Source organism: Centruroides vittatus, unplaced genomic scaffold, assembly GCF_030686945.1.
Source record: "Centruroides vittatus isolate TY-2023 unplaced genomic scaffold, ASM3068694v2 contig_439, whole genome shotgun sequence".
Classification (NCBI taxonomy): domain Eukaryota; kingdom Metazoa; phylum Arthropoda; class Arachnida; order Scorpiones; family Buthidae; genus Centruroides; species Centruroides vittatus.
Genome location: NW_027122239.1, coordinates 3444496 through 3469039, shown reverse-complemented (window position 1 = coordinate 3469039; position 24544 = coordinate 3444496). Strand labels below are relative to the sequence as shown.

The 24544-nt window shown below is 31.3% G+C and overlaps 1 protein-coding gene, 1 long non-coding RNA gene and 1 other non-coding gene across 4 annotated transcripts; 2 read left to right on the top strand and 1 right to left on the bottom strand.

The window, feature by feature from the left end:
• The first annotated feature begins 1382 nt into the window (after positions 1 to 1382).
• Positions 1383 to 3147, top strand: LOC136977109 (uncharacterized). Of its 2 annotated transcripts, XR_010881035.1 has the most exons (4): positions 1383 to 2009; positions 2174 to 2210; positions 2505 to 2537; positions 2709 to 3147. It is a non-coding gene; the product is annotated as an uncharacterized lncRNA (long non-coding RNA). The 2 variants fall into 2 exon arrangements; XR_010881034.1 differs by lacking the exon at positions 1383 to 2009 and having other exon boundaries at positions 2036 to 2210.
• Positions 3148 to 7696: 4549 nt separating this feature from the next.
• Positions 7697 to 7768, bottom strand: TRNAQ-CUG (transfer RNA glutamine (anticodon CUG)). The gene has a single exon. It is a non-coding gene; the product is annotated as a tRNA-Gln (tRNA).
• A 2112-nt stretch (positions 7769 to 9880) lies between these two features.
• On the top strand, positions 9881 to 23919 carry ZC3H3 (Zinc finger CCCH domain-containing protein 3). The gene is made up of 11 exons (XM_067272490.1): positions 9881 to 10041; positions 17500 to 18462; positions 18532 to 18685; positions 19446 to 19579; positions 19651 to 19749; positions 22067 to 22190; positions 22278 to 22442; positions 22511 to 22706; positions 22940 to 23106; positions 23182 to 23324; positions 23660 to 23919. The coding sequence occupies exons 1-11, from the start codon at positions 9987 to 9989 to the stop codon at positions 23743 to 23745; spliced, it is 2286 nt and encodes a 761-aa protein (XP_067128591.1). The 5' UTR covers positions 9881 to 9986; the 3' UTR covers positions 23746 to 23919.
• The last annotated feature ends 625 nt before the right edge of the window (positions 23920 to 24544 follow it).

Sequence of the window (24544 nt, the reverse complement as noted above, 5' to 3'; positions counted from 1 at the left end):
CTAAACTCTTAATTTCTAGAACGTTTTCCCCTCGTGAGATGATAGAAATTTTATGAACTATAATTGGTCTGTAACTAATATTGAGTTACACACATGACCAAAAAGTCCATTTTAATTTCTGAGTATTTTGTGAACAAGAATCTTTAAAGAATCAGTGTTCATCAAATATAAAATTAAGTTTTCAAGGAAGATAAACCAAATATTTATTGCTGTTCAACTCTAGTTAGAAAACTTCAGAAACCAATAACAACTTCCTGGCTATGGACATTGCCTTGAACAGAAAAATAAGTGTTTAGATACAAAAACCAAATTTACTTAAATAGAACTTACAAAACAATTTAATTTCCCAATATTCCCTGTCAAATTTAATGTGCATTTTCAGTAAGAAACAAGACTACGTGCTCAGTCCAGATGAGTCTAAATTAGTACATGGTACAATTTAATTGGAACATTTATAATGGAATTTATCAAAATTAGGATATATGAGCAAATTGTTTCTTGAATTAGAACAGTCATGTAATAATCTGAAGAGTTCCTTAATTTTTCATGAGCTTATTCACAATCTGCACTGATTTAAACTTGAAATCTAACTTAAACAAGTGATTAGGAACTGTCAATTCTCAAATTTGAAATAAGTTGCTTGAACAATTGTCTGTTTAGTGCTTAAATTTTTTCTTTTAATATAGAATGGCCACTTACCTAATTAATATCTGGCAATTTTAAATTCAAGAAGTTGGTGTAAGAATTAAATATTCAATATAAATTACAGAAAAACTTGCTGAATTATTTCAGATATTTTCTGGCCTTTATTTCCCCTTTGCTTTGAATAAATGATGATCTTTTTTGCTCTGTCTTTGACAAAAAATGATAATTTTTTTTGTATTAGCTCTATCTGATATATTGACCTTAAGTTTAACTAATGTAAAATTTTATTTTTATTTGTTTAAATGGTGGTTGTTTTCTTTTCAGGATTATTGTCTTTTTGTAAAATTTAATGGTAAGAATACTTACTTTTCTTTAGTAATAAGAGAGTGTATAGAATTCAAATTTAATACAAATTTTAAGCTTAAAACCTAATTTATATAAGATTCTGTCAGATTTAAAATTGATATCCAAATCTCTGAAATTTTAACTTGTTATACATCCATAACTGCAAAATTTCCAATCTAGAAACTTACATGTTTACTGACCTTAATTATGATAAATACTATAGCTGTACAGATAACACTGCTTCTATATATACAAAGTTTTATAAGTAAAGGTTTAATGTATTTAAAGAACTAATGTCATTTTAAAATCTAAATTTAATTTTCCATATTTGTCTTAATATACAAAATGTGAATTTAAAAAAAATATATTTAAAGCATGGTTTTATCAAGCATTGAATTTATGATCAGATAATTCAAAAAAATGACTTCTTGTAATTTACTCAAATTGTAGAATATTAAAGTTGATAATTGATTTACATCAGTAGTTTCCAAAGTGGATACTACTGCCCCTCTGGGTGAGTAAATTAGGGGAGTGCTGAAGGTAGGGTTCTGAACTGACCATAGACAAAGGTTGGGGTCATTTAGAATCTTTCCTTTTTCCTGTTTTAAAATGGGTAAGAAGCAATGCATTTAATGGTTTCCAGATGTGTCCTTACCATACCATTGTTCTCCACAAATGCAAGAAGTTTTTCTATTATTCCAAGCCTTTCTCACAAGGAAAAGCAGATTAGGGAGCACTGGCTCAGAAGTTTGGGAATCACTGATCAACATGCTCATGCTTTAAACAATTAGTAGTGATTTCCCTATTAGATTGTCAACAGTATTAACTTACAAAGTTTTATCAAATGCTATAAATTACTTTTGAATTGTGTAAATGCTTGTCTATTAACTTTTATAATTATCTTTGTCATCTGAATAACTAAACTTTTTATTAATAGGCTAAACTGTCAACAGATGCTTGTTTTTGTACCTGCTTCATGGAAAACAAATGAACCTGATTTTCTGCTGCTTTGATTTAATGTAGGCACTTTTCCAATGCTATGAAAAAAATTTCATTTAGTGATGATTATTGTATGGGAATCTCTTTGATTGTTATGAAAAAATAATTTTCTGATTTCAATATTAAAATAACTAATTATTTCTAAGTATGATCTATTTTAATTACTGGGTTATTTTATTTTCAGGATTTCTCATCTGTATGCTTTGTTTTATAGCACAAAGGTAAATATATTTTCTGCTTTTTAATCCTAGTTGTCTTTAAGAGTAGTAATAATGCTTTTCATTGTAGGACTATACTTACATTCTAAAAGATGTATTTTAAAGTTAGATTTAAATAAATGCTTAGTTTACAAGTTGCACTATATTGAATATATTATTCATAATGATGATACGTGTATTTGCTACCCTTGAGTATTTTGTGAAGAAAAGTTTTCTGAATATTAATATTTATTGATAAAATCTTATTTTACTTTCAATGTACAGTACACTAACATCAATTTTTTTTATTTTGTCCAGAAAAATCTTAAGCAGACAGCAATTTAATTGGAGGTAAGTAATTATTGTCACCAAAATTTGATTTTTAATGGTATGATGATTAACGATAGGGACAAATGAAATTTAAATGATTTCTTTTGAACTCTTTCTTTCTGAATGTTAATTTTTTAAATCTGATCTTTAGACATTCATTATTCAAAATTAATTTACTTTATTTATTTCCAGGTAACTGCTCCATCCCAGGTGTCTCACCAAAAAATACATTTTTGGTTTCTTTTGTTTTAAATTCTCACATTCACAAAGAACTGGGAGAGATTATCATATGATTTCAGACCAAAACTTATCCAACAATTGTTCAATAAGTATAGAGTACCGAGGAGGCCAGGAAGAGTTAGCATTTTGGCTTCAACTGACCAACTGGGTGTGCAAGGTCACTTTCTACTATTGTGCGAAATAGACAAGGCTGGCTGAAGAAAATGCAAGCATTGTATTGTTTGCAGCGTAAGGCAAAAAAGAGCTGATGTTACATTTTTCTGTAGACAATATAACGTTACCCTGTGCCCTATGCAAAGATTTTTCATACCATAGAGAATTTGTAGGGCACTTGTATATATTTATCATTTTGAATTGTGTTTTTGTTTATCAATAAATAAATAAAATAGAATTACTGTTTACTTATTTAAAAAAAAAAACATTAATTACAAACTTATCCAATACCTCCATTGTCATCTGTAAGCACCTAAAAAGCTGGCATAGAAAGCTGTGATTTGTTTACTCTAGAAAAAATAAGTCAACCGCGAACTTTATAAAGCGTTTGTAAGAAATCTTCGGACCAATTGCTTTTAAATTACGAACTATTGCTCGGTATTTTATTAAACGAAATCCGATAGATTTATAAATTTCAATAAAGTCAATGAAATAGATTCATAGATGTAAGAATATAAATTATCAAACAGCTTTGTTTCGTAATCCCAGTGTAGCGAACACATGGCCGAAATTTGACAAAGATTTACAATTGAGCTGTAGGCCTTAAAAAAGCGCGATCTCTCAAACGTGCACGAGCGTCGCCCGAAAAAACTTGGATTCGGGAGGCGTCGAACGGATTGCAGACTCCATCGAAGGTTGCGACATCGAGTCGATCGAACGAATTTTGTTTGACGTCTTTTACCAGTTTGCTTCGATATTGCCTGTTTCTGGTGGGCTTAAAAGTGCGAATGACGTAATAATTATACATTGATAGAGAAGTAGGCGTGTCGCGAGGAAAAATTACCAAGTTCGGGTGCCACTATTAGAAAAAGGTTGAAAAAAACAAGGTTAAGGATCAGCTAACCAATCTGGATGGGTCGAAGATCAGTTTCAAATACAGTATGTTGTGGCCCTCACTACCGGCCGCACCACTGCGGATTCGATAAAACGCAGGGAGAACATTTTTAAAGTAAATTTATATGATAAATTATATTGCACTTTTTAAACGAAAATGTGTACTAATAATATATTTTAAAACTTAATAATATTTCATAAATTTTATTATTATTAGGTGCCAATATGTACGAAGATTTGGCAACATGATTTTCATAAACATTGCGAAGTGAGTGATAAAGATATGTACTATGTAATTGTGTTTAAAATATTTTGTCATTTAATGGAATAATTTAAGTTTAAATATTTAGACTTAAGGTTAATGTTACCCTAAGATCCAAGATGGCCACGGATAAATTTTACCCTACATTCGACATGGCCGCGTTTCCTGCCGCCATCTTGAACTTCTCTGGAGACTGCGCGGAAAATGTTATTTTGATAGCAAACCGCGTGACTTCCGTGCATAAATATATACTAATAAAGATAAAAAAAAATTTACTCACGTCAATGATTGCCTTTTTTTTCCTTTCCGAGTACCTGCATAAAGCATAGAAATGTAGACATTATCTGATGCATGGCACATTTTATATAAAGTAAGCTCATTTACATCTTTGTGGTTATCTTGTCACAGGTATATAACAGATATACAAATTCTGGAATGTTACATTTACATGCTGTTCATTCACGTACTTTACCATTTTAAATTTATTCCCTATTTTAGTAGTGTTAGTGATCTAAAATTTATGCTCAAACCTCAAGATGGCTTGAAAATGTTTATTAAATGCTTTTGCTAGATTTTAAAGTTTTACTTTATAAAATGTTTTCAATATGAAACACAGAAATGATTTCTACAAAGAAATCACCAAGGAAAGTAATGCGGAAAAAGAGTGCAGAAAAGTAATTCTATAGTGGTTCTGGACGAAATATACATCGTGTCCTCGTCAGGTCGGGAAAAGAATTAAAGCAATCGGATATTATTGTAATGACGTCACGGCCGATATGGCCAAGATGGAGAAAAACACTATTGTAGCAATGTCTGCGTGTCAATGGATGAGAATCTCTTCTATAGATGATTGCGTAAAATCCCGATTGCTCTTTTACTTCAAATACTATATTCTGTCGAAACTTTATTATGCAGTTCGTGATGACGTAAATCTCTACTTGATTCTATCGGTGCAAGAAAGTCCTTTTCCCTATTCCGTAAAGTTTGACACGATTTTCTGCACTGGTTTTGTGGTATGGAAAGGAAAAATTTCTGTAAATACGTTTTCCGCAATTTTCCGTAAGGGGCTTTACTCAAAACCATTAGCTGCCTATAAAGAAATAAACAAAAATCAACACAAATCTTATGGTTCTAAAATTTAGTAGACACTCTGATAATACAGTGCAATTTAAAATTCGTCCGCACTGGGCGTGGAAACGACAGGCGCTTCCAGGAACGAAATAATAGCGAGGTTGAAGCCGAAGTTTTCCACGCGAAAACGTGTACGTCGTACGTTCAGCGCTGCTTTGCTGTAAGCCTAGAAGTTTGACAATGGTATTTGGAAAGTCAGTGGAATCATGCTCAACATTCCAAACGCCATTGCCAAACTTCTCGGCTTAGAGAAAAGCGGCGCTGAATGTCCGACGTACACGTTTTCGTGTTTAAAACTTCGGCCTCAACCTCGCTAATGACTTGGCGCGTCCAAAAGTTTTGGGCACAAGTAAAACACAAAGTAAATTACAAAGTAAAGCACAAAGTAAAACACAAAGTAAATTATGACGTCGGCAAATCAGCCCAAGCCACTTAGGGCCGAAGACCATCACACCATATAATCCATACCTAGCTAATATGGGGGATAAAAAGATTGCCTATTCAGAATACAAGTAAAATGCGCGGTTAGTAGAATCGCAATTACTGAAACACAGTCTACCACAGTCTATCTGGTAAAAGAAGTAGGAGATAGAAAAATCAACAGATAAGTTATATTAATATAACGAAAACTTTTATAAACTATAGGAAAGTTTAAAATAACCTAAAACTGAGAAGCGAAGCAACTAAAGAATTAACCAGGCATTTTGTTTTTCAACTCTTTTCGAATAGCTTTATAGACTTTCCATTTTGTTTAAACTTCTCCACTTTACTTAATATGAAACGAGGAAATTAAAAATGTAATAAAAATCGGGGTCTATAATTCCTTTCCGAAATACAGTAGGAGTCAAAGTGAGAATGTCCAAGGTAACTAGCACGAGCGCACGTAATTTTTTTCTTCTTTATTCTGTTTTTATGCTAGCGAAGACTTTACTACCGCGGAAAGAGCGAGTGATCGTCGTAGATGGCCCCTCGGAACAATATTATTGACTTGATAGCACTTTGACTCAATTCTTAGTTCGTGCAAACAGAAAACGAACTCTTCCTAGTTATTAATTATAAATTAAAAATTTTTTAATTTACAAATTTTATTATTAATTGTTTGACATAAAATTGATTTGATAGGTGTTACATTTTTCGTTAGTAAAATTAACAAGTTATTTATGATATTATCTACTCCAAATGATAACAGTTGAATTGAATATAAGATTCATAATTTATTAGTTATATAGTATATGAAAGTTATTTATTTGAGTCGGACTAATCTGTAATTGTTTTCCATTAGAGTACAATTTATTAAAATAATTTTAAAAAAAGAATAGTGAAATGTATTTTGCCGTCATGGCTAGAATTGAGACGTGAATTGTGGTCTCTAGCTTTAACATAACAGGCCCTCCCTCTCCACTAAATAATGTAAAAATATGAGGTCCTCAGTTGCAGCTTGTTTAACTTGTAGGGAAATCTGGCTTTTTTTGCTGTGAATAATTTTAAGAAAATTATAACACCAATAAGCCTGCTATTTTACAGCAGTAAACCAATGTAAAAAGTAACAAAATTCTTTAAAAATTTTTGATTATTTATGAATCAGTGCCGTAACTAGGGCGATGCTAGCGGTGCCCAGGCACAGGGCGTAGACTCTGGGGGGGGGCGCAGAAATGACCTGCACCAAGCTTTGGGTCTTAGTTTTGGGGCGTAGTTACACATGCTCGCACCGGGCGCATAAAAGACTAGTTACGGCGCTGTTATGAATGATGAATAAAAAAAAATCGCCGAGCTATCAATATCTAAATTTAATAATAGATATATAGTAAATCTCTAAATTGATTTTTCTTCGTTTATTTACTGAAAGTGAGTAAAAAATACAAGCTAGATTAAACAATATTTGGGCACGTTGCTCGGTAAAGCGGCTTTAATACAGAAGGATAAGCAAATCAATGACATAATTCATTTTAAATAAAACAGGTTATGTCATTGGCTTGTTTATTAGTATTAAAGCTACTTTACTAGACAACGCGCCTAATTTTACATACACACACACATGGCTGTCGAGAGCTTGTATGGGGCTGAGCCTGTATCTTTAGCCAATTTTTCCCCCTTTTTAATAATTAAAGTACGTAGAATCTTTTTATTAATAAAAAAGAATCTAAAAGATTTTTTTGTTAGTAAAAATAACGCCAATTTTATAGGTGTAGGAACCACTACGAACGCCCTAATTATATATATTTTTAATTACTGACATCTAGTGACAAGAATCTGAAATAAGTATTTAAAAAAAAAAAATTCATCATAACATCTAAAATTGTTTAAGTTTAATTTAAAGAAATATAAAGGATAAAAATATTTTTTTTAAAATTCTACCCACAATTTAATTCTCCTAATAAAATAAACAATAACTTTGAATTTATTAATAAAATCGAGAATTAAAATACGTTCAGATGCTATGAATCTTCGAATATAATAAAGTGCTTTTTTAATAAAACTTGTATAAAGAAAAATGAACGGAAGGTCCCACCGAGATTTGAACTCGGATCGCTGGATTCAGAGTCCAGAGTGCTAACCATTACACCATGGGACCACGCTGCAAGTACTTACTATTATTTCTTATATATGAAACCTTTACACCAAAATAAAATTATATTTTGTAATAATGGAAACAATATTTATCATCTTGCATATATCATCTTGAAAATATTTATCGAAGTAATCATTTTTATATAATTATGATAAATGTTATCAAGACAAATACTGTTATATAACAGGGAAAGTATCGTTACAGCGGCTAGAATAATATTATTCTGTGTTTGCTGGTTTGTGTGTTTATTTTGTATTATACCTTAGGACTGGATGTACAGTACCAAAAATGTTGAAATTCGGTATGATTATTTTTATATATGGACATTCATGCTATTGAATTAAAGATGGCGAGCTAGACGGGATCATGTTTCATATTGCGAGTGGGATTGGACATAATGAAAATTTCACTCTTATTGTTATTTACAAGTTTTTATAAACTCATCTCGACTTTCAAAATTAAGCTTTTTGCCTTTTAATAATAAATTAATAATATAAGAATTATTTTATAATAAAATCTCGGAACAGATGGCTCCAACACAAGTTTAACTTTTGTGCTATTAGCGAGGTTGAGGCCGAAGTTTTAAACGCGAAAACGTGTACGTCGGACGTTCAGCGTCGCTTTCCTCTAAGCCTAGAAGTTTGACAACAGCGTTTGGAATGTCGAGCACGATTCCACTGACTTTCCAAACGCTGTTGTCAAACTTCTAGGCTTAGAGGAAAGCGACGCTGAACGTCCGACGTACACGTTTTCGCGTTTAAAACTTCGGCCTCAACCTCGCTATTGTCTTATTATCTTAGTTAAAAACACTAACTAGTAAGTATATTTTAAATTTTAAATATTAGTATACTTTAAAATTATCGGACTTCTTCCTTGGTAACCTCCTGTTTGAATGCCTGGAAAGTCGACTAAGAGTTTCTTTCAGCTTTTTTTACTATAGTCTTTACTATTCCGATACTCATAAAACTCTATTTTATTAATTTTTCTACCAATGTTTTAACTTGAAAATCACTTTAAATCACTGAAATTGCATCAGAAAAAAAATGAAATTAAATATTAAAGAAAGTAGATCCCTTCTATCTTTCCAAAATACTCCTATACTCTTTAATGCTTCTATTTTAATTACATTTAAAATAAAAATTTGAGCATATATTCTTGATAACTGTAATTTAGGAGTCGTATATATGAAGCGGTAAAGGCAGCAATTTATCCTTCCGAAGGTAGATGTACTAGAGTACCAGCGTTCAAATGAAAAAAACCAATGAACACTGATTTGCACCTGATCGACGGGCTGGGCTCATATTTTTAGGTTTTCTTCACACATGACCAATTTCCCACAGAAAGTATCCCTCCCCTTGCCTTGTATTGCGTTGCCATAATTATTTCATCGGTCCAATCCAATATAGGTGGCAAAATGAAAACGATACTCAGCGTCAAGAGTGGTTCTAACTTACTAATCATTTTTTTTTTTGTGTCGCAATTAACATAGCCGATCGATTAGCGTATTGTTAGCTCTGTTCGTTTTATTCAAAAAGTGTCAATTTGACGTCGCTTCTTCGGTTTTACAATAAACAGTTTGAAAAATGACATCAAATTGACATAAAAGAGTACACTTTATGGACTAAACATGTGTATTGACTTTCATTGTTGTCTTTATTTTGTCATTCGTAGGTGCTGATTTTAACGGAACTGCCCCAAATTGGAGTTGATCGCAATTTTTAAGGGTGGTCCGACACGGTAGATCCCAATCTTTGCTTCCGCGGTGCTCGGTTGCCGAACCCAACAAAACAGAATAAATAGTATTAAAAAATGTTAATTATAATTCCTATTATGCTTTTACATATTGTCGCAATTTTTTTATATGTTTGTAAAAAAATTAAAAAAAATAAAAAATAGAACTTAAATTCCATATTTCAAAGTTATATCTCGCCACCTTGCGGAAGAATATGAATTTAAAAATAATTATAATTTTTTAATACTATTTTAAAATAAATAAATCCAAATTATTATATTTCATTAGGAAAATAATTTTGATTTTAAACATATTTTAAATATTAAAATCGCCATTATATTTTGTCACCTTTCGACTGACGTAATCTCGTATGACTAACGTTTGGTTGTGTGACGATGCATGTGACGTATTTCGACCTTGTGAAGACGGTTTCAGTGTAAAGTAATCCATAAACGAAACAAATTATAACTTAACCGAAATTTTTTAGTAATGTCCGGCAAAATGGAGAATCAGAAACTAATAAACGAAATCCAATATTTATCAAGTAAGTGAAATATTCTTCCATTTTCGTTATTTTGGGTGTGATCTCATTTGACCTCCATTTTAATAGTCGCTTTCTCGTGTCTAAAAATTGTTCGATTTCAGATTTTTTTTCTGTCGATTTCACATAGTTACGTCACTTTATTCGCGAAAACATTCTAATAATTTAAATTACGTGGAATTTCATTATTCTATTATGAATTTTGCCATTTACACCAAATTTTATTAACTTGGCAGAATGTCAGTTAACTTATATAAACGATTGGGAAGATTTTAGCTCAGGAGGGCTTTCTGTATTATTTATAAAGCTAATTACCTTTTTTTTTTTTAAACTGTAAAATGCTATTTCAGTGTTCTTTTATAAGTCTAGAGCTTCTCAAATAAGAAATGAAGTGAACTTATTAACAGTTTGGAATAACTTGCCTGAGAATACTTCGAGACTTATCAAAACGGTTAATGTTACTTATGGTAGCGAACATGGCGGCTCGTCTCTGAAACAGTGGGGACGCACGTTCTAACCTAACCTAACCTATTCACACTGTATATTTTAAGCCAGCTTAAGGTATGAAATATGAATGGAACTGACTTAATGTTAAACCGGTTTAACTACCAACAACCGGCTCAGCTTAAATTGCTTTCTCAAAGAAGCTTAAGTCGCTTCAAGTTTTCCATGAGGTCCGCCACAAGTTCAAAAATAATGGCGGAAACAGATGTACAAATGTTCAAACAAACGATAAACAAGCAGCATATACATGCTTCTCTGTTAGCATGTATATGCTGCTTCGGTACAAGAAGTTTAAATAATAATATAAATTTCTGTCAAAAATCCATTCTTATCACAGTTCTATCACTAAAGGGATATAAGCATTGAGAGAATCGTGCTGCCAACGACAACGACATCACTGATAATAAATGTTAATATTAATAATTCCTAACTAACGTCTTATGCATTTTAAATCAGTTATTTATATTTTAAATTACTAAATATAAGTTAATTTATGATGATTTATGAAAAATAAGCAAAAGTTTGATTTTATTTAAAATGTAATATTGATTGCACCCACTTGAGGGCTAAGCGAATATTTCGCTTTAATTACCTAGTGTGAACAAGTAGTTAATCTTGTTTTCGACAATGTGACTTAACTTAATTCTGCTTAAATCTTAATCCCGCTTAAAATATACAGTGTGAATAGGGTATTAGGTTAGGTTAGAACGTGCGTCCCCACTGTTTCGGAGATGAGCCGCCATGTTTGCTACCATAGGTAACATTAACCATAAAAACAAACCAATGGTACAATTACAAGAGATGGTTGAGACCTTAACACTGCACTCATAGGAGTCAAAGAAATCATACCTCTACGTGCGATTCTCTGTGAGATATAGCACCTCCAAAAATCATGTTGCACGGGATGTGATTTCAGGGGGGCTATATCTCTTGACTGTCTCATTTAACTATTGCATGGCTATTCTGGCTTTGAGTGGCCTGTTTGACTATTTGTGGAATACTTGACATTATATAGTTTTAGGGAGTGCAGGGGTAAGCCTTGTGCACCCCAAAACTATATAATGTCAAGTGTATAGAGCTAGTGGAACTGAGTTGAACACCACCTGTACATAGGCAGGGAAAACACATGTGTCTTTGGGTTGGATACGTACTGAAACGTGGTGCTTGTTTTCTTCCTGTGATAATGAACCACAGATTTCTCCCACACATAACTTCAAAAAATAACTGTTGTGTGGTCGGTTGTAGTGTTATCTCTTACTGCACCGCCAGGTTCAAAAGTTAACCAGTAATGTGCAATAGTATTTTTTAAAAATCGATATTAATATTGATAATATGACATACATATGTGCAGAATCAATACATTAAGTCAAAATAGTCTACAGTCACTTCTCGAGTTACAACCACCTCGACTTACAACCATTCGCACTTACAATGCAAAAATTTCATTAAAAATTTGTTTAAATGTATCAATTTTTTATAGTTTTTGTCAAATATATATCATATACATATATCTTGCGATTGATTGTGTCATCTTTAGTTTTTTTCTGCAGTTAGTTACCCTTTGCATGTGCTTGTATAAGATGGCTAACTGTTTTGTTGTTAAGTACAGTACAGTCACTTCTTGACTTATGACCATTTCTATTTCGACTTACATCCAAAGTTGCAGAATCCCATTGTAAGTCGACAAGTGATTGTATTGACTAATGCAGGCATTACTTTGACCATAAATGCTGAATGTATGTATACTGGTATATTGTATATTATTTTAAAATATATACTTATAAAAATAATATATAAATTTATAATTTATCAAATTTCTATTTATTAAAATATATATAGTGTTACATGTAACATCCAAATTCATACAGGATAAATTCATATATTGCAAGAATGCTATTATTCCTCAACAAGAATCAAGTGAACAAAATGTTGAAACAAAAGTAATGAACATGAAGTACTAAACTTTAAAATTATCACATTGAAAAGTCACTGGTAAGATCATCATCATCAGAATCTTCTTCACTAGAATGTTTTTGTTTGGTTGAAGCAGATGATGGTTTCCAAGTGTAACATTTATTGTTGTTGCTTTTAAGTAGCTCGTTTGCTAATAACAGTGCTTCACAGGAATCGGTAAGAACTCGATTTTGTAGTTTAGTTTTTATTAAATTTAATTGCAAAAAAATACGTTCAACTGCTGCACTTGAATGAGGAAGCAATAAAAACATCTATTTACTGCCAAAGTAAAGTAAAAAAATATAGAAATATAGAATAAAAATGAATGTTTTGAAAGGTACTAAATTGAAAGGAAAGGTATTAGGATTTCATGAATGGTACTAGGAAAATGGTGTTGGGTATCTTGGTACTGGAACAAGTAAAAAAGTACTAAATGGAACAACACTGGTGCCACCTTTGTAGCCCCAATTCTGTTACCCAGCATCGCCGCTAGAGGCACCTCAATCTAGTTTTGCCATTTCTTCCACTAGCTCTATTCCACGTGTAATGGATACTAAGGTGCTTGCATCGAAGTGCATGACTACATACAGAATGCAGAGCATGGTGAATAGGAGTATACTGATATATAGTTAAAACACCTTTGGAGGCAAATATCTCATCACAAATACGCGTCACATATATAGGTATGGTTCTTTTGAGTTTTTTGCTTGTACATGGGGTCTACAACTCTGTGGGTGGGGAAACACTCATTCAGAATTGACATCTTACCAAAATGAATTGCTGTTAACTCATAGTGACTTTCACTAGAATAACAGCCTGTTAATAGTATCCTGTCATCAAGTTTCTGTTTTTATAACTATCTAATCCTATAAATGGCAACAGAGTCAGGCAAACTAGAACACAGTTAAAATATATAGGCAGTTGTTTTTCCGATAATGCTAACAACTCTATCACTGCACAGAAAATTGTCTGGCAATCTTTGGAAGCAAGATTAGCAATTTACTCTTCCCCATTGTCTTAATCACTTTTATTTCTGTTCTGTTCTCACTATTTATTTTGATAAAAGGTGGTGAACATACTGAACAATTTCTTTTGTTTTATAGATATGAAAATTTGTGTTAAAAGAAATAGACCAGAATTTTCTAAAATGTTTATCATTTTTAATATATTAACTAATATTATATTGTTAATTATAATATTTTATGTTCTCTAATTGATTTTGTATGAAATCCTTATTCAGATTTTGTAAAGCCTTACTAGTTTATGGTTATAAATGGATCCTTATATTGGTATTCACAGTTCATGACTGCAGCATTTTAAGTTTCTCAATGTAACAGGAATAAGAGTGATTGTGAAGCTTCTTATATCTTCATATTAGCACATTACTATAAACTACAAAATATTATAGTTTTAAACATTTATAATAATAATAATATCAGATAAAAAAAATTAACTTTATTTCAATAATTTCTAAAAATAAAAATCAGCTGCCAGATTTTGTGAAAATTTTCAGCATAATTAGTTAATAAGTTCACAATGTTTTCATTAATGTCGAAAAATATTACAAAAATAAAATCATAATTTGTTGTTAAAAAACAAATAAAAAAACACCATAAATAAAATGAAGTTGATACTCATTGTTAAAGCCCCAAGTGGTGTGTCACATTGCACATCTCTTCCAAAAGCATGCATTTGACCATAGAAATTCATGATAGACAAAATACCACGCATTTCAAGAAATCAAATTTACATTTATTTCAATTTTATCAAAAATAAAGGAAAAAAAAAGAAACGTTTTGGAGAAGACAAAATACCATGCTATTCAAATTTAACAAAATGATTTTTCTGGAATAGTACAAATTACACAAATATAAAAAAGTGTGTCAGATTTAAAATGGTTTCAGAAATTCGGCATTAAATATTATTTGACATTTAATGAAATGATTTTTCTAAATGATGTAAGGAAATAATTTGGTTACGTTACATCTGTAGGGCAGAGGGCGCCACCGCGACCTTTGCCCTCTGACGTCGCTTCGCTCTCGGACACTGACAAGGAGAGACGTTTTTCTTTGTGTTTCTTGCCAACCTAACCTACTGTAAATACCTCTTAATAGTAAATAATACTACTGTATATATCTAGCAAACGCGATGAATAAGGTAAGATATTTTGCCGGGATCAGTATCTCCGTTAATCTTCACAGACGAACAAAGGACGCGGGACGCGCGGCCGAGATCGAAGCGATCGTCATCCAAGGTAGGGCCAAACTCAAACCATTTCTACCGAAACGCGCCGACGGATTTTAGTCACATTGCTAAACATCTATTAATATTCCTTGAATTAAAATTTATAGCAAAATAACTTATCGTGATAGTTTTCTTTAGTTGGAAGTAATTTCATTGGCTGCTATTATTTAACAATGATAAATGATTATGAAACTTACTTTTCATTAAAAATGATCTCAATTTTGATTCATCAGTATACCAATTTAGTTTATTTATTTATTTTTTTTTTTGGTCTAAAACATATACCAGGTTTGTGAAGAACACAAAAAAATCAACAATTTCAGACATAAATTCCTAAAATTGATTGAATAATCAATTCTCCACAAACTGTCCCTTCAACACAGATTCACACATCATCACCTTATCTGATATTGTCACATAATATTAAACACTGCATGATACGTTTAACTTCTTAAGCAAATATTCTAATTGTGTAAACAAAAATATATTTAAATATTAAGTCAAAATAAAACTTAATTCAGTCTTTGATTTGCATAAAACATAATTAATCGATTTAGTCACCACTCAAGCTCTCCTGTTTCTCTGAGCAATGTAGCAGAGCACGTGGCACGACCTCAGAACCATGTGGGGTTTTAACAGATGAGTAGCAAAAGGTTTAATGTTTGATACAACTAATTTCAATAGTTATTCAATATTAAGAAATCTTTTTATTATAACACTTCAATTAATTGTACGAAAGAAATCATCATTTATGAAGCATAAACAGTTACATCTGTTTAGTACCGAACAATGTTCTGTTTTTTGTTAATAAAAGAATTGTAGAAAAGTTAAATATGAATAATTACATATACACACAATTTTCCAAGAACCCTTATTGATAGGTTTTTGGAAAATGCAATCTTAAGCAAAACAACATATAATGCAAAAAACTTATTTTACCATAGGTTAATTGATAGAAACAACAAATAATTTGGTTAAAACTATTCTAATTGGATTGTGTTTGTAATCTTCAACATTCCCAACATCTTAGAATTGATTTTACTGTTTATAAAGAAAATTCAGTCATGATAATTGTAAATGATTACAAATGTACTTGTAACTTTTCATTCTTTACTCAACAATATATAACAAAAAAAATATTAAGTGAGGACTTGTATTTATGAATGATTTTAACTGAATGTTAAGTGTAAAAAATTTAATTTTTTAGTTTTCTAATGCATGCAAATTGAAGAAAAGATGAAATTGAACAAATTTTAACTTTGAAAAGTTATAAATAGATTTTTATAGTCAACTTAAAATAGATGTCAAACTCATTCCAGGAAGCTACTAACAACTTTAAATGCATCCTGTTTTTCTTATTTTGTAATCAGTTCTATATAATTCTATATTATTTTTCAGAATCTCTGCTCTTTAAATTATTATATATTTAGAGAAACAACTAACAGTTCTTTGAACGTACATTAAACATTAGCTTTTGTTAACATGTTCTTTTAATTTCGATTATGATTTTTTTGATTAATTATTTAAAAGTGACACCGAGAATTGTCATTATTTTCGCTACAGGTATGCATGCTTAATGACGGGGATACATCCCAAGAAATACCTTAAGTGGACATTTATAGTGTATACTTGACAATTGTTATGTTTATATAGGCTATATGTAACACAGTGATAAGTATTTATATATCTAAACAAAGAAAAGATACAGTAAAATAAGGTCTTTCAAGTATTTAAAACTGGTTTTATTTATTGTAAAATTATATTTGTAGTGCATTTGTAATGATACAATACTTTATAGCAGGGGTCCCCAACCTTTTTGTACCTAAGAGCACATTCTAGAATACCGGCCGGACGACGGGCACCATTTATTTTTTCAAGGTGAATTTATACTTGGACATAGTTAATAATACATACACATAATGTACAGAAAACATTTAATTCCAAAAATGTAATAAAACATACACAAGACTATTAACAATAATTTTTACAAAACAAGTAATTACTAAACAATGCATACAAAATCTACAGAGTATAAAAATTCTTTATAAAAAATATAAATCTGAAAGTAAATGTGATTTTTGGCATTGCATTTCATTGGCCATTGCTTCATAATTAGGAGAGTTTGATGATATTCCTGCTCATAAGCAATCGTCAAGGTGTTCATCTGTAAGTCGTGATCTGTACTTTGATTTTATGATATTCAGAACGAACCGGTTTATTTCATTTCAGGTATGGGAAATTTGGTTGGTGAAGATTTGGCAGAGGGAAAAAGAGATCGGTCACATTTCGCTTTGTGCTTTTATCTGTGTTGAACGCCATTTCTACTTTTGAGTGGTTAATCATTAAAAACGAAAAAACTTTTACATAGCATTTTATTGAAAACTGAAATATTTTAATTTTTATCGTGGTCGCATAGCGGCGGGCACACGTAAAACGATTGGCGGGCACTATGGTGCCCGCGGGCATAGAGTTGGGGACCACTACTGCGTTATAGCATTTACTGTTCAGAAATTTTCTGAAAATGCTTAATTCCATAAAATTTTTGGACACTATATATACTTTTACATAACCTGTGGTGTATGTTTGTTTATGCTTCATTGTATTACGTGATGCACTACTGTTGCATGCCATGATGGCAATTACAACTTTTTCGGTTTTATAATAAACTTATGGGACCTCTTGTTAAGCAATGCATTCCTGTTAATAACTTCAATGTTCTGTATTAATTTTTGATTATTAATGAAAAATTTGTTATTTCAGGATTAATAGATAATCATAAATCTCAAGCTGCCAATACTCAATACAGACAATCAGGAAAATTTTCAAAACTTTGTACCAGTAATATACATCCTAGTAATTTTAGAAGAAATCCTAATCTTCAAGTGAACAAATTGCAAAATAATAAGCGTCATGTACATAGTGGAATTTTAAAAATAAACACAAATCCTTACAAAATAGATAGGACTATTTATAATTCCTTGCCAAAAAGAACATTTGCATTGCCTAACAGCAGTTCTGTTGAACAGAAAACACTAATGTCCAAGACAAACCAGCAGGTATCATCCGTTGTCAAGTCTGAATACAAATCATCCAAACTTCAGGATCTAATTCAGTGTTCACCAATAATAGTAACAATTCAAGATCAGTCAAAATCTATTTCTGTCGGTTATCCTTCTGATAAAGTGAAAGTGTTCAAGAATGATACAAAAGAATTACCAAATATTTCTGTCACAAAATCTACTAATAGATTATTACAAATAAAAGCCATACCTAAACTGCCCGAGAAGAAAAATTTATCAATTAGTAGTAACAGATTATTTGAAAATAAAATGCCAAATAATTTACCACAAACTAGGAAGGTACCAGCAGATGGTACGAATAGATTACAAATGAATACTCCCACTACGCTGCCTGAGACAAATACTGTGTCAGTTACTGCTAATAAACTGTTACAAAATGTACAAAACAAGCTGATAGAGAAGAACAATTCGCTAGGGAATTGTAATAAATTGTATATGTTAAACAAATCATTTAATAGTAGAAGTAAGAAAGCAATTCTAAAGACCAAATATAAGGTTGTTAATAAGAAACCAGATAAAATAAATAGCATTAATTGGAAACAAACTCTAAAAGGAAAACAGAAGAAAAATATGACATATCAGAAGAGAAATTATGTATCTTCACCATGGAAATTAGTATATAGAAATCAGCCAAGAGTTTCAGGTAAATTTAAATTTAATAAAGTTTTTATTTGATGATTTAGAATTCTAATTTTAAACACATTATATTTAGGAAAACATCCAAAGTCATTGAGTTGGATTAATCATCATTGGAGAAATCCTTATTACAATGTACATAAGAATTATATTAAAAGAAATACTTTGCCTTCTAAAAAGTTGAGGAAACAATTCTTAGCATCTAGGAGGAGGAAATATACTGGTAAAATGTAAGTACTCTGTGAAACACTTTTTTAAAATTGTGTTTTGATTTTAATAAATTGCGTAAAATTAAATGTATTTAATTTTTGAATTTTGTGAAAATTAAAGTTCAATAGAACCCCGATTTATTCAAGATAATGTGGACTGTTGCTTCTTCGGATAACTGAAAACTCAGATAAAATAGATAGCCGTGGTCATTTTGGATTTAAAATTACAAATGTAACATTTATATGATATCACTTTAAGCTCCCTTTTTTATATCTTATTGAATTTAATCTTATATAAGAATGGCATTCTTTATATTATTTATTACACAGCTAATATATGTGCAGTAGTTTTAATAATAAAAATGTATTATTATAGTTACATATTAACATAAATGGTTTATTTTACATTGAAGTTAGATGATCATTTTGTAACACGCTATCATTTTAAACTTTCTTTAAAAAGTCTTTTCGAGTTTTTGTTTTATGGCTGTTCCTTCCTTCCTTCCTTTTTGCTGCAATGTTCTGCTATCACCTCAATCTGCCATTTGCTTAGTGTACAGTCAAGGTTAAAATTACTGTTATTTATGCAAGGCATTTATGAATTATAGCATAAAAAAAAGTACAGATTTGCCTCAAAAAATGAACCTCTGTTAATCAGGATTCTATTGTATTATGTGTATTTAAAATTTTTGTTTATAATTATAAGAATACCAATTAATGATTATTAGTAATTCAATAATCTGTAAATATGATTAATTTTTCAAATTTAAAATATTAATAGTGCACAACAACTGAAGAAGAATCCGCTTCTGAAATCAAGAATGGTAATGATAGGTGGTCTGTTGTATAATGTATCAAAGACGAAATTGTCGAGAGCCTGTAAATCATCACAAAATAAACCAGTGTCGAGAAATCGTAAGAAAATTGACTTGTAATAATTTTTTTTTTAATTATGTAAGTTTATTAATGAAAAGCATCTTTACCAGAAGCAAAACATCAAACGCTTTTAATATGTGGAATCAGATACAGAATGGATCGTTCTGGAAAAGTGTTAAAAAGACTTCCTATTCAACCTTCTCATATAGGTAATAATATTTTGACATGCAGTCACTCCTCACTTAACAACTTACCTGTTTTAACCTTTCAACAGTGGAACAGTCAGATGTGATGTTACCACTTAGTTGCGGAGAAAAAATGTGGGAAATTTTTAAAGTATTTTTTCACGCGTTTTTTCTCATTACCGTTTTGGAAAAAGATTTTGTAAACAGTTATGTCTAGTAAAGAAAAGTCTTTTTTTATTGTTACATAATTCATTTTTTATGTAAATTTTTTTTTCACGGTAGTTTTTGGCTAGATATTGCAATACCCCCAAAAGAATTTAGCCCCTCACCACCGCCACACGATCGCCCTTGACGAATATATTCGTTGCTCACTGCTGAGTTGTTAACAACCATGCAGACTTATGACCAGCACTCTAACATGGAGAATTCCCATTCTTAATCTTACAAGTTGTAAAGTACTATTTTTAGTAGCTTAGGAAACCGACTATAATTACGGTCGGTAAAACTTCCGTTAACCTAATGGGTACTTTACGCGGATTCGAGATTAGTTTGCCAGGCCTGGGCTTTTAAGTGTGCACCGAAAAATTAGTAATAATAACGATAAATATCAAGTCAGATCAAAAGTTCAAATATATTTAATTAGCAACTAGAACGTACTACGTACAAATGTCAATAATCCAAACAAAATTTATTAACAAAAATCAACAAGTCAACCCGACAATAAACTCAGCTACTTAGCTTAACTTAATATTAATTCCCCTTTGAATATTCGACAATCAAATACTTAAAACTATGAACAAAATCTCTTACTAATTAAACGTCTATCTGTCACCTCACTATACGAAGAAACTACTTCCTCAATCCTTTCGATATCGTCAATCGAACTCCTCTTTAACACCTTGGATCGTCCAATTATCAATCTGGACTTCTATCAGAAAATACTTCGCTTTCGAATTAACCTCGCTCTCAAAGTCGCCTCGATTTGGAATTCACCTCTCCTCCTTCGGTTAACGTACGGGTTTTATACTGTGAGGTGACGTCACACTTGAGCTGGGTTACTCCCCTTATTTACATACTTAGTTGCTAACATTAATTTTCTTTTCTGGCAGCTTTAAGTTTCCGACAAAGCTTATAAACCATTTACAAAATATTTATCATAATTTTCTGGGATGTTTAAGACGGTTTATCAAGTATTTCTCTACTAGTGATTGTGGGGACTCCCCCCTCCATTTTTTTTTCTGCGGACTGTTACTTCCGCTGGGCAGCGCAAGTGTGCAAGATGTTTCCTACGGCGCTTATTTCTCCGTGAGTTGTTTTATCTTCATTTTTCATTACTAACAAGAGAGTGGTGGGGAACCTTCATCCTAAATAAACATAAACCCCAAACAAAAGATAATAAAACGGAAATAATAATAAAATAAAAATAGCGTTCGGACTCAGTTCCTTACAAAGTTAGCCTCATTTCCTAGTTTTGTCAGTCAGTATTCACTACACAAAATGTTTGTAATATCCAAGACTCATATTTTGTTTATAAATTTGTATTTTATCATGCAACTCATAGTACTAGATATCAATAAAAAGGAGAACACGACTTCACCTGGAGGAAGTGCCAAGAATCAATGGAAAGCTGTTGATCTGGAAATGAGATCATAAATGATTATGAACCTGGTAAAAAAGTTAATGATAGCATGTGACTTTTAGCTGGCCCATTCAACTTTTTTCATGATCTTGAAGGATAAAGATAGTGCAAAAGAGACAGTGAAAACATCAATAGTATTTGAAGTCATAATAACTAGGGAATGGAAAGGCCTCATTAAATGAAATGGAGTAATTACTGGCGATCTGGTTTGATGACCAGATATGAAAAACGATGCAGATGGGCCTTTTAATAATTTAAGTCAAGGCGCACAATATCTTTTGAGACTTTGAAGGTGCAGGAAGGCAAAGAATTGGCAAAAATAGTTATGGCAAGGCATGGGTGGTTTCAATAGTTTTGTCAGAGATTCAATCTAGATTCAATCTATATAATCAGAGAGATGGTAAGCATGGACATAGAAACAGAAAAATTTGCCAACAAGTTGATGAAATTATTGATAAAGGTGGTTACCACTCAGAACAGACCTTCAATGTGGGTAAAACAGTACTTCTGTAGAAAAAATGCCCAAAAGGTCCTTCATACACAAAGCCTTGAAACTAGGCATCATTTCAGCTTTGTTCAGTGTTTATTGATCAGTAGGCCAACAACCTAGACATAATACAGTTCTGTTCTTAAGTGAGGAGTGCCTGTACAACTTTGTATAAATTTTGAATATTTGCTAATAATTAATTATACATTTCTTAGAATCCCAAGTCACAACTCCAAGGAAAAATCTCAAGCGAATAGATTTGGGTGGAGATACTTACATTCAAACTAAACCTGGTATATTGACAAAAACGTCGTCATCTCAAGCCAGAACTTTTGTGAAGTTAGTATTTTATTTTTATATTCATAAAATTTTTAGAATTGCAAATTTAAAAAATACTGATTGATGTTTTTAAATAATTTCATATAGTCGTGTGGTTAATCGAAGCATATATCATATGTTAGCTGCTGATCAAAAAAAGTCCCATTCTAAAAACAACTTGTACTGTATGTTTTATAATCGGTTTGGTAGATGCAACAAAGGTGAACTATGTCCATATAAACACGATGCAGATAAGATTGCAGTTTGTACGAGGTATTGATCAATTCTGATTATATTATCATTATATATGTTTTGCATATTAACAGTTTTGCTTTATTTAGATTTTTGAGGGGTACTTGTAAAGTCGTGGATTGTCCATTTTCACATAAAGTTGCGCCCGAAAAGATGCCGGTTTGCTCTTTTTATCTGCAGGGTCGTTGCAATAGCGATAACTGTCCCTATCGCCATGTTAAAGTCAATCGAAAAGCAGAAGTCTGCAAAGATTTTTTACGGGGTTACTGTCCAGTAGGTCAAAAGGTATGATATCTATGGAATTTTAGATAAAAAATGTAAGTATTTTTGGCAATGTAATGCCAGATGTTTTTAAATATGAGCAAAATGCATTGTCATGTTGTGTTTTCTTAATTTTATGAAGAAATTCTTAACAGTTAGAAAGTTAGATTTCAGGATAATGTTTTTTAGTTCATTACAAACACTAAAGTTGGTTTGTTGTTTTATGTTTGTTCATAATATAAAATTTCACATTATAGTGCAAGAAGACACACACATTAGTTTGTCCAGATTACTTACATAATGGAAGTTGCAAAAATGGGGATAAGTGTCCCATGAAACATTCAACCAAAAGGGGACAGAAAAGAAAGTTGGACGAGTCAGAAACTCAACCAACAAAGAAAATATTGGTTGAAAATAAGGAAGAGTAAGTAAACAGATCCTACATTCACAATTGCATTAGTTTTGTCATGGAATATAAATAAAATTTTAAACTCTGCAGAAGTAATCCAGGTCCCTCCTTTATTCGTAGCCGCGAAAGCGGTAAAGCTCATCCGGCAGAGCCTCTTTCTGAACAGCCGTCTTTCATTTCTCTCGGAAGTTACGAAGAAGAAAGTGATTCCCAAACAAAAATTATCCCCATCGGTAAATTCTTATTGTTTAATTGAGTAAGATTTAGAGCTATGTCCAACATTAAAATGTTTAAAGTCCCAACTCCTTCGATCTTGAATGATCAATCCCCAGAAAGTAATAGTAAAAGTTTTTCTCAAAGTAATTATATTTTTGATTAATGTTTAACAGAGGACTCCAGATATGAGATGATTTAGTGAGTATGTTGTATGTTTGTTTCTGGAGCTAGTTAATTTTTTAAATTTTCCTTTGCTAAAAGTTAGTCATATTTGTTAATAAAATGTTAAACAGGTTTGTTTTAAACAACCAAAACTTGCATCTTTTCTAATGCACATATAATTGTTTTCTAGGGAATCCGACACCATTACGAATAAGGCCTCTCTTTTTAAAACAGGGCACACTAGGTAAATCATCTCCTGGTGTCCCAGGTAAGTAAAATTCCAAACTGACGAACAGAAGTAGAACGAAACTGAGAAACGTGCCTTCTCGTGTATTTTAAAATTTGAAGATTGGTTGTTTATTCAAAATTTCTTTTTGTACAGATGTAATAAGTATGCTGAAAATTAATTTATGTATTTATCTGAAAGTATTGAAATAAAGATTTTTTTTTATACAACAAATAAATTATTTAATTTAAGAAAAAACATGTACACAAATATTTTAACAGAAATTAGCTTTCTTTAATGATTAAAATGTGAAGTTTTCTCTTAATAATAATAGACCTAACAACTAAATATTTTGAGGGATAAATATAATTTTAATATTTAAATCATTGAAATGTACTGTACTAGTTACAATATATGTATGTATTGTAATGTACTGTGATAAAATATGCTGTGTTGCTTAGTCAGTGGTCATCTGGATAACAAGCCAATGACATGAACTCTGTTTCAAATAAAACAGGCTAAGTCACAATGTTTGAAAAATTATGTACATGTATATACACTACATACATATATATATATATAAGGTGGTCTATTGTAATCACTCCAGTGGAATAACTCAAAAGATGAGCATCTAATAAAAAGAATCGTGAAACAAAAATAGTTTTGTCATATATGGCATTATAATCAGTGAGAACAGTGTTAACTTCACTCTTAAATGGGAATCACTCATTTTTTATTGCACATCAACCCTATCAGGACATTCCAATTTTCAACGCTGACTCGGCGCTGATCTCAACATTCGCTAAAATTCGTTCCTTTTTCTAATGTTGAAGTGGTGCTGTTGTCAGT

What these genes read in the sequence shown, in the direction of transcription:
- ZC3H3 (XM_067272490.1), top strand. Translation starts at nt 9,987, where the DNA reads ATGTCCGGCAAAATGGAGAATCAGAAACTAATAAACGAAATCCAATAT. An exon ending in CGAAATCCAATATTTATCAA is followed by an intron (nt 10,042 to 17,499) that starts GTAAGTGAAATA and finishes TTGTTATTTCAG; the next exon opens with GATTAATAGATAATCATAAA. An exon ending in AAGATTGCAGTTTGTACGAG is followed by an intron (nt 22,443 to 22,510) that starts GTATTGATCAAT and finishes TGCTTTATTTAG; the next exon opens with ATTTTTGAGGGGTACTTGTA.